Raw genomic sequence first — 18,348 nt, 5'->3', positions numbered from 1 at the left:
CGATCTAAGTTATAAATGGATTATATTATTCTGGCACCGTCTTTAGCGAAGTCGGGCTGTCAGACTAGTGCATTTAAAGTTGACTAGCAGGGGTTGGTTAGCTCGCTAAGTTAGCCCGGTGCCGGCTGGTTCTAAAATAATTAAAGTCTTTAGAAATGTGTTATTTAAATTAGTATTCCTTAGGATCTTCCTGTCTTATACGTGTAATTTTGAAATACACTATTTGTATTTCTTTTAAATGTAAAGTGGAAAAAGCTTGGGAAATTCACGCATCAAACTGAATATAGTATACATTTTTAAACAAAACAATGCTATTTTTCATTTCTTGTTCAAAATTCATGTTAGAACACAATTTTAAGAAGCTGAGGATGAATATGACCACGTTTTCCTTTAAATTTTATGCACTGATCTTTATTCAACGAAAAGCAACATAAAATCCAGGCAATTTTTAGGTTGTTTAACTGTTATTATTAGTGATATTAAAATATACACAAATATGTCTTTGTTTTTACTACTTGAATAGGAATCAGAATTACTTTAAAATAAATTGTTTTTACAGTTTACCCAATCAAATGAAGTATCCCAAATGTATTCCTCATGATGTCATTATTACTCATTATCACATGCAATTGTGCTCTATTCATTGTGCATGGGTATTAATGACATCACAAAATTGCCGTGTCCTTAAAATGCGACAAATGTTTAAACATATATTTTATCTGTCATCAGAGGTGTAGAACATTTGCTTAAATGAACTGAGCATCTGTCTTTTAAGTGAAGGTCATGTTGCGCTTTAAGAAAAAGATGTTTTTCTTTATTTTATGTGGAACTCTACATCCGTTAACCCTTTCTGCTATACTGTGAGAATTTTGTTTAAACTTGTGGTTTGCCACTCTCGTATATATGTCCCGGCTACTACTTAAGAATCACCAAATAGAGGTTATTTATTTGATGGTGGTCTCCACATCTCATAATAGATGTCTGTATGCTATTGTCTCATGGTAAATTATGATATATCACATGATCACCAACTCTTAACATTGTGAAATTTTAGCCCTGTGCTAATGTTGTTGTGCTTTCTCCTGCGTGCTCCTCCAAAGCTGTTTGGTTCATGCCTTTTCAACTAAAATAGCAAGGTTTACATGAGATCTCAATGTTTTGACTGCAAGACGGCTTGCCTCATTTTTTTGATCTTCTTCCAGGACCTGACTGGCAACACATTCCCTGGAAAGTGTATGTTTATATCTGAAGGTGCCAAGTGCAATATTTAAGCGATCGTGTTTTCTGATAAACCTAAGTGGAGTCAGCAAGGACTGATTTTAGTGAGACGGATTGATGACCTCCACACATTTGATTGCCAAATTGACTACAAATATTCACGTATGTTTAAGCTTGTCATAAATCACATGCATAGGGAAAATAGTATTGAGTACTTTTAATATGAATTTAAACCTGGGCGGCTTGGAGGGTGAGTGGTTAGCTCGTCGGCCTCACAGTTCTCGGGTCCTGGGTTCAAATGCAGGTCACTCCACCTGTGTGGAGTTTGCATGTTCTCCCTGGGCTTGTGTGGGTTTTCTCGGGGTACTCCGGTTTCCTCCCACATTCCAAAAACATGCATGGTAGTCTTGTTAGACACTGTAAATTGCCCTTAGGTCTGTGTCTGAGCGTAAATGATTGTTTGTTTCCTGGTGCCCTGGGATTGGCTGGCTATTCAGGGTGATGACCCCCACCCCGTGCCTGTAGTCAGCTGGGATAGGCTCCAGCACCCCCCGCAACCCTATTGAGGATAAAGGGGTTTTAGAAAATGAATGAATGAACCACGTGTTGGTATAGTAGAATCAATGTGTAATAAGAAGTAAACTTATAAAACTAAAAGCATTTGACCAGTACAGTTTAGTAGTGCTGAATGCAGCAATCGCGATTTTAGCCCACTATATTAGCACGCAAGAGCCATTTTAAAATCGAATGAGTCCATTACACTGTGAATTAGTTTGTCACTGTGGTTGGAGACTGCAGTGGTCTCCTGGAATGCCAGGAATGCGAGTCCGCTGTGGAAAATGGAGCAAGCCGGACCTCGTAGACCATCTCACCTCTTAACGCTGAGTGACACTATACACCCCGCCACGTTGAGTAACAATAGTAACTCATCACCTCTTGAAATGAGTTCGTTGTCGTTTGACAACTTAGTCTTTCACCGCGGTGGGCAGTGTGCCGCCCCCGTCAAGAAATGCAGAATTGAACAGCGAGTGTGATAGGAAGGCCACTGTCTGCTGCTTAAACCCAAACCTTAAGTGCACACTATGATTATGTGTGTGTCTTTGTTTAGCCCTGCACAGCTGTGTATATACATGAGTTGAATCACAGTTCTGCAATGCTTCACATGGAGTCATGGGTCCAAATAATGTCATTTGGGCATTGTGGTTGGATGCTGAATGTTGACAATCACCTCAACCATCCCCCTAAATTATCGCAATAATTACTATATCGTCTTAGAGTGTACCATAATCAAACTGAATTGACGTATTGGTTAAGGACAATTCAATAAAATTGATTTAAATGTTTTTTGCACAAGCAGTTTTATGAGAATTGTTCTAAAATTGTGAAAAAGTTTAGAATTTCTATTTCTTAAGATTTGTTGTTTGTCTTGTTAACTTATTCATTGATATTGAGGTTGATAGACATCCATTTGAATTAGGTTGGAAGGCCATCACTGGCAATTGCATCAAATGAGTAAATCATTCAATAATACCTGAAATGTTTGATGAATCTCGTCTAGGGTTGTTTTTACTGGGGTTTTCTATTTATTTTTAGCTGAGAGTTAGCACGTGAGTTGTTTGGCATATGGTTTGCTCATTGGAATTCTTTGGTGTGGACCAGCGTGCAGTGCTAGAATCTCAGCGGGATTCCCTCGTATTCTCAACTCACATTCCCACCTCTTCCTCTCTGAGCCACTCCTTTTCTTTCCGATTCGAAGCTTTGACCGCGTCCAAAGTGCTTTTCGCACCCACCCTGGTCAAAAATGTCCCAACCGTCGCAAGTATATCCGAGTCGGTTTCCATGCGAGAAGAAAAAGAGTGCAAGAAAACCAGCCACTTGCGACAACAGTATGCAGGGGCTTTGCATTTTATATTACTTTGTGTGAACAGCTAAGCTGTTTTGATGCAGCTTTAATTGTACGATAAAACTCCAACAGCGTGGCTTAGCGTGAGCACATGACCTTCTCATCAAGAGACTTTTTTTAATGTGGTTTCACTCGGCGCTTGGTACATTTAGGTTCTGTCGGTCACAGCTGCGTGCAAGTGATTTGGGTTCATCATTTGGGTATTCAGAGAGGAAACATGCACATTGACGCCACTGAGCTCGCTTCAGCTTGCAAACATTTCCATTTTTGGCCATTACAAGTATATCGTGCAGGAGATGAAAAAGACAAGAGTGGAATCGTAAAACAGGATTGTAATGAGCAGTTATTACATCTCTTTTGTAAACATTTTCCTTCTGCCTGCTGAGAGACTCCTATAACTTTGAACATTGTTCCATCAATTATTTGATTGGCTGGACCCATTGCTCCGTTTAGTTCAACTGCTTTTCAATGAAGACAAAGTGCTAGTGGCCAGATGTAGGAAGTGAACAAGCTGTCAGAGAGGAAGTGCACCCCAGACCCCCAAATTTACCAGGAAATCGCCCCATGCACTTGGAGTGTGCAGCAATAGATTACCACCGGTTTATTTATTCTGATTCTTTGTTAGCATCATTGGACAAATAGCAGAACACTGCAGTGCAGTTCAGCCTGTTGTATGATAAAGGAACTAAAATTCAGGACATCCTAATTTAAAGTTTTTTCTGAGCTTTCTTTTTTAGAAGATCGAACTTTCATACCATGACTGACTCAGTTCAGAAGCAGTTTTAGTAAAATGTGCATTACGTTAAATGTAGTTTGTGCTCTCGACTGAGCAACTGTTCTTGGGCTTAGTATAGCCGGTATAGTAAGTTTTTGTATGTTGAGTAGTTAGAACAAGCTCAAACTAACTACGACCGACCAACATTACGCTTTTAAATAAGTAACAAGTCCTCAAGAACAAAGTGAATTACCTTTTGAGCCCACCCTGGGCAGTCTAAAAACACTTTTTTTGTGTGTGTGACGAGTTTATTATAACCTGCAACAGCATGCTTATTTCAAAATCAAATTAGATGTAAACTGTTTGTTTTTTTATAGATGTTTCAAGATGGTTTTGTAATTGTGGTGTTTTAGGATTATAGTTGCAATTTTAAAATATTCACATAGTCACTGTTATTTTTTTTTACTTAGTTTTCATTGGCAGAATTTTTTTCTTCTGTGAAACGAAACATGCTTCTTTCTGTGCACTTGATTGAGGATTATTTATTATAATACCTCGAATATTCTACTACCACTATCTTATCTCCCCCCAAAAAACCTCACTGTGTTGTCCAAGTGGAAATGGATTGTTTTCTAGCATGTCAATGATGAATTAGCACCATGAGCTTTTGAAAATCCCTTACATTTCCAGACAGATTTTGTCTGTCTTGCGACTATCAAATTTTAAAGCATTTCTTGTAAGCCCTGATAAATGTACCAGAGGGCAGCAGCATGTTGGTTTCTGACTATGGAAAGATCATCAATTTGAATTCAGTGGTCTGCTATGACAGCCTTTTTACAATATCAGACATATTTAATCACAAATCAGACATTCTGCTGTCAACACTGACCAGCCGATAACTTCTGAATCCTCATCACAAAGCGAGTTCTTCCTCTCCGTGTTTGTACAGACACATTATTACAGCTTTAGCACTCTCCTTGTTAGTGGAGCACATTTGTTTTATGAGCTGCGTCTGGTTCACAGTCTTGATGGGCAGTCTATCAATTTGCCAGAGTGTTCAGTTTGACGGAGGAGTGAAACTTGATATAAATACGCCAGTGTTCTAAAACTTGTTAAATAGAGGTTAATACAATTAAGTCTGACTTCAGTCAAGCAGACGGAGGTCTTTCACTTTTCCAATGTTACTTACTGGAAAGTGTGTGTGTGTGTCGTCGGCGTAGAAGCCGCAAAAACGACAACAGCTGACTGGAGACGTCTGTCTGTGTCTGATTCCGACTCATGAGCCCCTTCAGTCGCCAAAGGAGAAGGGATCAGAAGAGGGTTGTTTATATTCACACCAGATCCCATTTCAAATGGCATCTCTGCTCAAGTTGAACAAATACACTAGTAAATTCCTGCACACGGGAGCAAACTTTAGATTTCAAGCCCAGGTCTTTGCGCTCCAGATGTGCACGAATCCTCAAAAGCACCGCGACACCGCTCACAAACTCTTGACGAGTATGGAGATTGACAGTGTAGCTGTCAAATTAAATTTGCCTGCTTCATGGGAACTTGGAAAGTTGGATCCATATCTGAGTGTCCATTTTTTTTTACTCTCAATCTAGAACAAATTTTACAGAAAATGTTCATGTTCAATAATTTACTTTGTATCAGGCATTACTTTGAGTTTTGCAGACAGTTTTAAATGATCTTATAAAACATTAATCATCATCCATTAGTTCCTTTGCCAACCCATGCTGGCTACATGGTGTTCAGCCAAGTGAGCTACAATAATATTTTGACTGCTTTAATAACCAGTTTTATGAAATAGTTTGCAAACTGCTCTTTAATAGTTAAGAGAATCGTTTCCTCAATACTCAAGGCACCAATTATTTACTCCCTATGACCCAATATAATGGATTGTATTTATTACCACAGCCTTGGCCTAGGGGAATGACTGCAATCAATACATTGTTATGATTTCATAATAATTGTGCCCTTAATATTCTATGTGTCTTCACATGTTCTGTCACCACCCACAGTGCATTGCCACTGCAGCGTTACTAAGACTGCAGTCGTGCTGGGCTTCCAATGGTGTGTGCTAATATGTGCTGCATAAAACATGACAGCTACATTGACAGCTAGTGTGTGATTTGATGGGTGAGCACATTAATTTACAATTTTCATTGTGTGGTTGCCTTCAATGTTATGTTTTACAAGCAGGCGACAGAAGCATGCAAAAAACGTGTTTTATATAGAATTATTCATTTATTTGCTGAACCGTTTATACTCAGAAATGTTGTGGGGGTGCTGGAGCCTATCCTAGCTAACTACGGGCATCAGGTGGGGGACACCATGAATCGGTGGCCATCCAATCCCACGGCACAAGGACAACCGTTCACGCTTACACTAATACCAAGGGGCAATTATGAGTGTTCATTCTAGTAACATTTTTTAAATTAAAATGATTGAATTTCTTGAGCAGCCCGGCAAATGAGTGGTTAGCGCGTCGGCCCCACAGTGGGAGACCTGGGTTCAAATCCTGGTCGGTCCACCTGTATGGTGTTTGCATGTTCTCCCCGGTACTCGGACGTTTCGTCGAAAGACCTTTGGTCCCCGGACGTTTGGTCCCCGGACGTTTGGTCGACCGGACGTTTGGTCGACCGGACGTTTGGTCGACCGGACGTTTGGTCGTCCGGACGTTTGGTCGACCGGACGTTTGGTAGAACGGACGTTTGGTCGCCGGGTTGTTACTGTTGAAACCAGCTCTCAAAATTATCATGAGAGTTTAATATCTAAATATCTAATATCAAAATATCAACAGTAAACTCTGTCATAATTTGACAGCGAGCGAACCTGGCGTCCGGTCGACCAAACGTCCGGTCGACCAAATGTCCGGGGACCAAACATCTTTCGACAAAACGTCCGGTCGCGGTTCTCCCCGGGCCTGTGGGTTTTCTCCGGGTACTCCAGTTTCCTCCCACATTCCAAAGAAATGCATGGTCGGCTGATTAGACACTCTAAACTGCCCCTAGGTATGACTGTTAGCGTGGATGGTTGTTTGTCTCCTTGTGCCCTGTGATTGGCTGGCCACCAATTCAGGGTGTCCCCCGCCTCTGGCCCGAAGTCAGCTGGGATAGGCTCCAGCACCCTCCGTGACCCTACTGAGGATAAAGCGGCTAAGAAAATGAGATGAGATGAGATGGATTTCTTGGAAAAAAACAACTAAAGCACTGGCCGCCACAATAATGAAACTAACTGGAAGACGCCATACACCAGTGATGTCCCTTGGTAACAACTGTATTTTTTAGTAAACAGTGAATTGTTACAACTTTTATTCTAAGACTGTTTACGATATTTTTAGGTAATTATTGAAGTAACATAAATGAAATCTCAAACAGCACACAGTAGACTTTTAATCCAGGAGCACTGGAAGTCATATCTCTCTTTGAGAAGGCATGATGTCATTGTTGCTTGGGTTAATGATGTCTTTTAGGTGGTTGCAATCCACTTTGTGCATGACTGAGGAAAAACTTCCTCACATGCACCTACCTACAGACTGCAGCAGCACCAGTTCTCCTCAGTGAAACATCAACCCCTAATCCACATTGACTGCTCGTGATGAACTCCTCTCTTGTCACACAATGACAGGAAGGCGCAAAAGAAAACGTAGACCCAGTATTCTCTCTCCCGCGCCATTGGTTTCCTCATCCATTTTCCATCTGAAGGATTTCTGACGCTTTCATCTACGATTATGACATAACTGTCCTGATTCTTAAAGTCTAACACATTTGCTGGCAGTGGAGATGGTAGGAAAGGCGGGGGGATTGGGATGATGTAATTTTTGCTTCTCAATGAAGTTGCAAGATCATTTGAAACCTAAACGTCCTTGCACTGGCTCCAGACAGGGTGGTGGCGTGCATCTTAGCTTCTGTGCGATGTGCCGTGTCTCCATGACATCAGAGGGGACAGCGGAGCCAAGAGGCTAGCAGAGCCATGCAGTCACTCCGCTTGGGTCCCAGCCAGTAGCATTGCAAGCTTGCAGAAGCCCTGAGCTCCGTTTTCCTCGCAGTTTTGACTTCTCACTGTAGCGGTGACGGTACAGTGGAAGACTTTACTCGCCTGGCTGACACTCTGTTAGGCACGTTGTCGCACACAGAGTGGAAAGAGAGATTGATGCACTCAACATGGGCAGCAAGAATGCATCTCAAATTTGCCAAAGTGGCATGGTTTCCCACTATTTGGAGCCGAAAATAGTTGGGGTGGACTCCTATTATGCAATTGCAGAGGACTGAATCACGTAAGGAAAAGGTGACGTGGGATTGGTGAAATGTTCTCACACTAAAAATGTTGCCATGCTCCCCTCTCACGCCCGCCCGTGCGGGGCGAGTTTCCTTGTGTAGTCAAACTGGTTCCTGCAGATCAACTCAAATGCCAACATTGTTGGACTTCTTTCAATTGCGCACCACTTAGAAACTGGTTTGTTCAGAAAAACATTACCGTACCAAGGCTGATCTCATGAGTGGGTGGCCGCTCAACCTTCTGGCCAATTCGTTTAAACTGGGAGGACTGGCTGTGAATTATTCATCTCTCCCACTCATTGATTTTTTCGAACTGCTTATTCCTACAAGGGTCGTGGAGGGTGCTGGAGCCAGGGTCGCGGAGGGTCCTGGAGCCTATCCCAGCTGACTTTGGGTACCAGGTGGGGGACACCCTAAATTGGTTCTGCTTCTCCCAGTCACATTGAATTGGATTTCTTGCATCTAAGTTTCAGCCAATGAGTACCCTCTATTACAGGGGATTCAGACTCTGGTTGGTCCGTGGGCCGCGTTAATGTCAACTTTGATTTCACGTGGGCCGGACCATTTTAGATATAATATTTAAAAAAAATATATAAATGGATTAAAATAACTGAATTAAAAGCCCTGAATATTCAGTTTTTTTTATAGATCTAAAACAATGTTTATTTTAGCTTTTTATATATATTTTTAGATTTTACAAAATGATTTTTGAACTAAAAACACAGAAGAAAAATTGATTAAAAAATTACAATTATTGATTTAAAAGGGGGAAAATCAGGAAATTTAATATACATCTATACTCTTCATTTTAATTTGATCCTAAAACAGGAAGTCGGCACTCATGATTTACTTTCCCGGGCCACAAAAAATGATGCGGCGGGCCAGATTTGGCCCCCGGGCCGCCACTTTGACACAAGTGCTCTATTGGGTTAAACTTGTTTTCAGATTTCTTTTGTTCAGGAAAAAAATCTTTCAGGCTTTTGGTGAACAAAAATCGGAGATTTTATTTTTAGGCATAGTGCCCAGCCCTGTATTCTGGTAATATTATTTGTTTTTGGCTGGTCTATCAAATGGATAGCGTAAATATGAAGATGGTCTCGGGTCTGCAAGGGGATAGTGACGACTGCACAACAGCAACAAATTGTAATGATGTTAGCGCATATTGAGTGTTTTGCGTGAAACTGAGGTTTCTTTTGTACAATTTAATTTGTGGTTTACTTGTGACTTCATGTGATGCTATTGCTTAAAAGTGGAATTAACCCTTTAAGTTTTACTTGATCTTTTATGACTTTTGCACTATATACAAATTCATATTATAAATACAGATGTTTAAGCCAATTTGAAGTGGGGGTTGGATGACGACATTGGATTGATACTCTATCAATCACTCAAAATCAGATGATTTGGATTTGTCCGTACATTAATGTTATTGGGACAAATTCCTTTGTGTACTGAAATTGTGATTTCACCTCTGAGTTAGTGTACTGTCACTGATAGACAAATACCTGTTCCTATTTACGGAATGTATCTGCTGTTGGAATTGTTGTAAACTGAGAGACTCCTTTACATTCTGAATGACAGATTGACTGGAACAAATTCTCGAAGTGAGATAAATAACTGCAGGATCTTATATTTGACTACCAGACACAGGCTTGCATCCACTCTGCTCTGTTTTTGAGAGTCTCTCCACAGAGATTCTGCATGACAGGAAGTGAGGCTCACAAACTGTCAAAACAATCTCAAGTAACACAATGGCGACCACTAAGTCCAAGAACACGCACGCCATTTGAAACCAATCTAATGTGAAAGCATGACGCAGCTGTTGACCACAGAGTTATTATTATGAGCATTTAGATTCATGTTTAGAACCTTGAATAAAAGAAATAAAGTACTGAGATATAAATTGACTGTCATAGAAATTCAGTCAATCAGTTTTGGAGTTGAGAGATGATTTGTCTGATCTGAGAGCAAGATGTGCTTCCAGAGATCTTTCATTACTACTTGCAGGTGCAGAGTAAGATGGATGATGATTATTTGTGGGTTCTTTGATTCCTGGCATTTTGCAAAGCTCGTATATATTGTCTTTTCTCCAAGACTAGTCCAAGTCAATTTAAATGTGGATGCCCTTTACCTAAGGGTGTGGTAAAAATGCATTCTGTCACTTAGCGATACAAGTCACCATATCTCCTGTTTTCTTATTCTTTTGTTATTTTTCAATGTAATACCACCCCTCGCCCTCCCTCATACTGGTGTTCCTTTGTCTTGGAACATCTGCGATAAAGCAGTACCCCTGCTTTAAATACTTAAGTTATTGAAACGCAACAGATTTGACTCTTTGAACAAAATGACGAGTGAGAAGAGTCTGTTACCTTCGCTTATCCTTCCTAGTATTCTAAATCTTCTATTCAGAAGTAGTGTAGGCAGGTCTTTTAAAAAGAAATGTGTTTGTAAACAGCAGCCATGAGTGCACTTAATGATTGAATTGTGTGATAACCTCAGTTGCACTTGAACTAGACTAAACCATTTTTTTTGGGTCAATATTTTGTCATGCGCTTGGTCCATACACTTCTGTACTTCTAATAATGTAATGAAAAATACAATGAAATGGTTCTGATGTGAAAGATGCAAACGTTAGCTCGCTGATGGCCTGATAAGAAAGAAAATAATTCTGTTCTGGACCCCTATTTTTTTGTCAATACTCCAAGATATCGATTGCTTGCACATCGCTAATGTTACAACTGCCATCAATTTCAATTCAATTCTTCCTTCATGCTGTTGAATGTCTAGATTTAATGAAATTGACTACATTTCTCTTAAAGGAATAGATAATACAAAACAATTTTGAGAGTTCCGTTATTGAAAAATCTCAGACATTTGATTGAAAACCCTTCAAACTTGAAAGCCCTAATTTACTAATTCCCATAGCCTCTGGAATAAACTAGTACAGAAGAATTTGAGGGAATCTGATCTAAAATGTTCACAATGTAAAGAAATTCCCAGACATATTATTGTACTATCAAAGGTCAACGTGGAAAATATTTTCTTCCATTTATGTTTTTGTTACTCACCTTTGTTTGGGGTAAGTCTGCTTTCAACTTGAAAACATATCAATCAAGTGAACATCAACAATGGGTCGCGGGAGGTTTAAAGTTGGAGAGGAAACTCCAAGAAAATATACCAATAAAGCATAGCAGGCACCATGGAGTATATAATAATGTAGTTTGCCATACTATTTCTTTAAAATTTGCCATTATTTAAACAGTTAAAACGTGTCACTTATTTGTTTTTAAACAAACGAGGGATAGAACAATGTAGAATAGTAAAGCTTTCCTTTCACTTATATGACAATCTTTGTATCACTTTCAACTAATTCAATTGTGATTATCAAACATTTTGAAAAGTCTAGTTTTCAGCATATACCCAGCTACCTAACGCACACTTAAAAAGTATTAGGAAAATGTTTGTGTTCATTCTTTCCACTCTTCTTAAACATGGGTATGAGCTGTAGCTTCTGGTATTACATTTTTTTTCTTATACTTTAACTAGTATAACTGTGAACACTTTAGTTGATTCATGTTTTAATCGATTGAGAGATTCAGTCGAGAACCTTAAAACCAAACGTTGCACAACATCATAGACTGATCAGAGTGTGAGATTAGCCACCAGCAGTTTCACTCAAACAGCTATCCGGCTATTTCTTTTTAGTTGTTGTCAATTTGGCAGCGGCTAGGGTGGAGTGTGAAAAGAGAAACCTTTTGTTCGAAAGAGAACAATGCTAGGCATGAAGGTGCACCGTCCAAGGACTATCAAACTTGTTCGTCAGACAGAAAAAAGGTCTAGGCATGGTGGCAAAAGTGTGCAGGAAGTGCGATGGTGTTGTTTGCCAAAGATATGTCAGATTATCTAAAGGTTTGAGTAAATGTACAGGACTAGACTAGAGGAACTAGGTGGTCAGGAAGAGAGGTCAGGGTTCATAATTTACTTTGCATTGGCATTCTAGCTGATAAACATTGGTTTTGTAACCAAGAAAAACAATGAGTTGAGCCACGCGTGCTGACCAGTCGCAGAAATTCTTGCCTCATGGCGGAAAAGCAGGTTTTGTTTACAGAGAATTAAGCGTTGCCAACTGGTGCTGTCTGGGGCGTTTATGGTTCTTCGCTAATAGAAGATTGCTTGATATTTCCAAACGACCTGCCCCTCTGCTGTTTTCTTTTCTACCCCTCTTCAGACATGGATGGGAAAGGTGAACAATTACCAGCCGGGTGTCTCAGTTCCCACACACCCAATTTCCTCCCCCTTGCAGTCTCCAGTGTAATGGTTAACCACAGAGCAAGAGACTGGAGGCACTCTGAGCCCACTTTTCTTCCCCACTGTGCTCTTTTCTTTTTCCCATGCCTCACTTTGTTTGTGTACGAATGTGATGATTTCGTCCGCTTACTGTATATGACGAAGAAAAAGTCGTAACGCTGACTTTTAATCCAGATTGTTACCATGACGACGTGGCTCCTTTACCTCCCCCCCTTGACATCACGTGACCTCTCGCCTTCCCAGGTGTTTGGCTTGCGCAACGCGAAGCGCATTGATTCGCCTCACATTGGAGCCCTTTGTGCGTCCGTCTGGGGGGAAACTCGGCCCATCCTCACCCTGCAGGTGGAACTCAAACGTCAGCCTAAAGGACTCAGTTTTCCCGATTAAACGCTGCTGTTACCATTGTGCTTATTATGTATGACGTCGTCAGGGGTTGCTGGATGATGCTGCGTCTATCTTCCCATGTCTTACCATTTTTTTCACAACCCAATATAAAATGTGTGACATAATTTATGGTAGTTCAATGTATTACTCGGCACAATTCTAGCGCCTGTGTGATTTATTGATGTGTTGCATTGAGGGGTTACTCAGTAATAGCCTTGCTTTGGTTTATCGCACATCAGTTTCTTCTGGTTTAATTTGCAACTAAAGGGAAATGGCCCCCATGCCCATCTTTTATTCTCTTATCTCTCTTTGTGAATATCTCAGTGGTGCTACCGACTGTTCTGTCTGCGTTTCGCTGACTCTTCCCCTCCCAAAAGCCCAGTCATTAGTCGGAGCTGCAGTGCGACCGGAATGAGAAACACAGGCAGTACAGAGACACCCTTCTCTCAGTTTTGCTTCAGTACTCTCCGTCGCTATGATGACTGAGGATTTCAAATGGGCCAAGATGCGAAAGGGTTATTTGATGCGCTCTTCCGGGCTGTGTCAGTGTGTTTTTGTGTGAGAAAAGTGGTAGGATGAAAGCAGTCAGTCATTTGAAACATATCCATCTCTATTTTACTAAGCTTGAAATGCTAGGAAAAGGTACACGCAAGTCCAACATAAGGCTTATGCTGTCCAAAATTTAACTTGATAAATGATGAACTATAAAAAGTTTTGTGTGAACTTGTTTGAATTTGGGATTTTTCCCTTAGATTGGACTGGCAGTTCTGAGTTTTTATGTTTTTGTTTTTTTTAATCGAGATTCCGTCCTTCCTGTGTGCTTATTTTCCCATTCCCAAGATTCTGCTTTTGATTTATCCAAATTGTGCAGCGCAGCCGGGACAGATGTGCATGTACCGCTTGGCTGGTTTGTGATCGGCTCCATTAAAGGTTTACCACCGCTGGTACTCTCTTGTGGTGGCATCACACACACAAAAAAGCCAAAGAAAAGTGACATCATGCATGACGGCGGTTTTAGAAGGGCATTTTTCTCACGATTAAATTCCAATTTGTACGACATCATAGACATTTGACTTCCACTGTATTTCCATGCCTGTACTTTTCTGTCTCATTTCTTCCACATCTTTATGGATTGGATTTCTTGAGCCTACTGTTCGCTACGTTGCCACATCATCACTTGAGATTCAGATGCAAACAATGCAAATCCAAAGTTTGGCCAAGACCAAGAGTATTTTCTTTGCATTAATTACTGTAAATATTGACTCATCCCACATTTTTTTTCACTGCATTTGATGTAAATCCCCATTGTCCAGAACATTTATCAAGCATTCTCTCTGTCACATCTCATTTTGTGTCTCTGCAATGTTTTTCCTGCACTGCTTGCCCAGACTGGTCACATGTTGATGCTATAACCAAACTGGACACATTTTTATAATGGATTGGCCCTTAACATATCACTCATGGCACGCTCCATTACCATGGGACAGATGAGGGAGCACACTCAAAGTTTTCCCGAGCAAAGCCATTTTTTATGATTTGCTTTCATGCCATTTTGCATTTGAATGGCACTCTTGATACCATGTTAAACAATGTTCTGATTATGATTAATACGGCTATAGAGGAAGAACTTCCACCATGTTATGCATGCCTCTTTATGCACAACAGTGTACTGTAGACTGAAATTTGGTAAATTCTTGTAAGCTTAGCTACTGTCTGGGAAAGGAGAGTACCACTGAACTCCTCTTTGCAGGCAAAAATGTGCAACCAGTAAATCACACGGCAAAGGCGTGGACACTGCCGCGGACACTGGCGTACTGTCTGTTTTTTCAGATTTCACTCAATCCGGTGTCAGCAATTTCTTTTCGAGTTCTCATTTTCAGTTTGTCAACTTGCAAAGGAATTCATTGCCTGCCATTGAGAGCGATAGACGTCCAATCCATTTGAAGTGAAACGGGAATGTTCATTCGCTGCCATCCTCGTACTTCAAATGGATTAGATGTCTACTAGTGATAAATGTGAACCTGCACACCGTCTAAATGTGTTGCATTTCTGGCTCTACTAGTGATGGGGGAATGTAGAATGATTGAAGGAGGTGCTTTCAGGACTGTCTGAGAGCTATATTTTTCTAATGGACGGAATTCCAGATTGCTGTCCTTGCACTTTTTATTCAGAATTTCACATCCCAATTGAATTCCATGCAACCGTGGTCTTCCGCTAAGTCTGGTGGTTTTTGCTCCAGCTTCTGTTGTCAGCCCTGTATGTTTTCCTAAGGATCCTATATAGGTATAATTTTAGTGTTCCTTCCTGTAACAGTGAATCACGGAGGACTGCATATGTTCTTATTGGAATTTTTGCAGCTTTTTCTTCTGCGTGGCTTGGTTGGAGGTGGCTCATTATGTGGGAATCCTTTCTTCTCCGATGTCTTGGATAGTCACACCTTGGCACTTTGGACATTCACTAGTTTATCTTTTGTTATCTGCCTGATTAGCCTTTTTTTAAATGCTTTTTGTTTTCTTGCCAATTTTGTTTGGCTTCCCGTTTCAGAATATAGTTGTTATACGGAAATAGTAAAGCAGTAAATATAGTACAGCAGATTTATGCTAATTTTACCAAATCTCTTCCGACCAACCTACAAAACAAGAACACATTCATTTAAATATTGATTTACAATTGAATATTCGGGGTGTGTATCACCTACCTCAATTCATCTGGACAATATTAAAAAGTTGTTATTATTATTTGCCAAAGCCTGCCACCATTTGATTCAAGGGTCTTTGATCAATTTCATGTGATATGCACACATTTAATCAGTTTATTCAGTTTCACCAAAAGCAATAAAACATGAAAAATTGTATTGCTGAAACATTTCACATGTTTGGATTAAAACCCTTTTGATCAAAGTGGCAAATCTAAAAAAATGACAATATTGTTAGATATTTTGTGTTTTGAGTTTAGATTTGATTGTGTTCCACTCAAAATCGGTGTATCGATCCAAAATGTCAGAAAGGATGGGTGATGGTTTTCCCATCCTTTCTGACATTTTGGTTCTTCCACTAAAGCGGGATTGATTTTCCTGTCTGTCAATCCCATCTAAAGACAAATCAAATAGCAAGAGAGGAATTATTACTTTTTTCCAAAAGCAACACATTTGGTCTACCAAGAGATTTGCTACACAGTATACTTACCCTGTGTTGTGCATTTATGACACGAAAGAATTTAAATAGATGAAAACACTAGCCAGATCAGTGTCTGCCATTAAAACCAAACTGAAGTGTACTGTTTCATCTCAGTTGACGTTATTTGGATAGCGAAACTCAGATCTGCCACCTGTTACCTTAACTCTCTTACCACTTAAACCCCTTTTACTCCCCTCTGACAAAACCCCAGTGGTGGATGTTCACATAAACACACCATCTTCTGTGTGCCTGTTAATAATTGGTTAGATAGATGGAGCTGGATTGAACATGTCTCTGGGCCCGTGTGCTCGAGCACGTGCACAGCTGTGTGTTCAGCCCGACTGGAAGCAATGTATACCAGATGTTGCAGAAATGAGTAGGTTTCTATGGAACGCAACACATTCCCAGGGATGTTTGCGGAAAGAAATTCTTCCTCATCTGTCGAGCATGTTTTGCTCGGCACCCCCAAGCGACGTTTTGCTTCTCATTTACCTCTTCCTTTTTGTGAATGTATTATTAAGGTTGAATGTTTTACAGTCTCAATATTTACAGAATTCGCAGCGTTTCATTTACTACACATGTACCTCACTTTGTTTATCGGTGAGATAAAAATCTTTTGGCTTGACCTCAAATAATGCAAGCTGATCTATAGTTGTGTGTGTGTGTGTGTCTGAGTATGTGCGGAATGGGATGGAGAAGTAGATAAATATGCAACGACTGCAGACTGCATGGCTAAGACCGCAGTCTGGCACTATAGGTGTGCCCTTGTCTATTTGTGTGAATAAAGTCGGAATATTCCCACCTGCATGTGCAAAAAAAGGGGAAAAACATGACAGCGCTATTCTGCATTGCTGTCATTTGTGTCCATGATAGGTGTGAAATTGACTTGTTAAGAACTTATTTTGGTGCCTGTTACATCATTCGGGACAGTTTTTAATTTAACTGTTGTCACAATATCCCTAAGCTATTACAAATCATTTCCTCATACATTGGCCATGAGTGTTCAAATATTCAACCAGTACATAATACAATGTTATTAGGAGTAACCCATTTATTGCCATTGCCATTTAGTTGTACAAATATGCCTCAAACACATGATGGGATATATCTTTTTATAACCATAAACTGGGGATGAATCAATTCGGAATATAAACTAGATGAAAATCTCACACTCATCAAAGTCGCTCCTGGACTTCACTGTTGTTTTTTATTCATTTGTTTTTATCTGTTTGTACTAGCCTGAGTGAATTGTTTTCTAAATACATTTTAGACTGCTTTTTTATCATCTTTGCAGAAAAAAATAGGATTTATGACAACCATTTGTAATTCAACCGATTTTTTTGTTTCGTAATAGCCTGTAATGTTGGGACTCTATGCTTTTTTTTTACATTTAAGCCTTACTTGTAGTTTAAAAAGAAAAAACTAAGTTCTGGCTGTGAAATGAAATTTTGTGTGTTACATTACTTTGAAACAGCCCTTATAATAAAATAAATATTGAATAATATTTAGTACAGGGAAATGAGTTTTCAGACCAAACCCTTTTATCTACTAGTAATAGAAACTAATCTTGACTCACTGCCTTTAGCCGTTAATCCAGATGCCCAGGTGCTGACGGCACTTCCTCATCCGTACCCAAGCAGGCATATCCTTCATCACATTTGCTGCCTTCATTTTCTGAGTGCATTTGCTTCAATAGCCATTGAAATCTATTTGTTTTGGGGATTTTGCCCATTTTGCCTCTCTGTGTCTTTTTATCTTAAAGGCTGTATGTAGATGTACATACTTCAGAGTGTTTTTGACTTATTGTATTGTATTTTACTGCCTCTTGCCCAAAGTCGGCTTAGATAGGCTACAGTCAAAATTGGGTAGATGGATGTGTTGTCACCAAACTGTTTTGTGTTCTATTTCTGTATGCCCATTATTAAAGATGACATTTTTAGAACTATTATATACACTGGATTTAACTTGTTTTACTTAGTGTTAGAATATTAACAGAAAGCAAACATATTTGCTAAAGATCACTGTCTTTAGTCATTAATATTCAACCATCTTTTTTTCTTTTCAGTCCTCTGTGCCAAAAACCTCGTCAAGAAGGACTTTTTCCGTAAGTATGAGAGATTTTAGATGTATATATATATATATATTTTTAATTACTCAAAAGTCTATTTCACCGGTTATTTGTAAAAACACAAGATATTTTCAAATTACAAAATTTCAGACATGTTGGTTGGATGAAATTGTTTATTAAAAACGACTGTTTAGAATAGAAGTATTGTTGTCTGCAGCATCATATTTTACATAAAATTTGCATGAAAGGCACACAAAAGAAAGGGCTAGATCAAATTGACTCTTTCTCAATATGTT

At 39.7% G+C, this 18,348-nt stretch overlaps 1 protein-coding gene across 2 annotated transcripts in view; it reads left to right on the top strand.

Annotated features, from left to right (window-relative positions):
* The window catches only part of smurf2 (SMAD specific E3 ubiquitin protein ligase 2), a 38,084-nt gene that overhangs the window by 920 nt on the left and 18,816 nt on the right, over window positions 1-18,348 (top strand). For both annotated transcript variants that reach the window (XM_077619087.1, XM_077619086.1), the window contains exon 2: window positions 18,050-18,088. In XM_077619087.1, coding sequence (XP_077475213.1) covers window positions 18,050-18,088 — 39 coding nt within the window. The remainder of the gene's footprint in view (window positions 1-18,049; window positions 18,089-18,348) is intronic.

Source organism: Stigmatopora argus, chromosome 14 (genome assembly GCF_051989625.1).
Source record: "Stigmatopora argus isolate UIUO_Sarg chromosome 14, RoL_Sarg_1.0, whole genome shotgun sequence".
In the NCBI taxonomy this organism is placed as follows: Eukaryota; Metazoa; Chordata; class Actinopteri; order Syngnathiformes; family Syngnathidae; genus Stigmatopora; species Stigmatopora argus.
The sequence above is the reverse complement of the archived record's forward strand: the minus strand, read 5'-3'. Positions and strand labels throughout refer to the sequence as shown.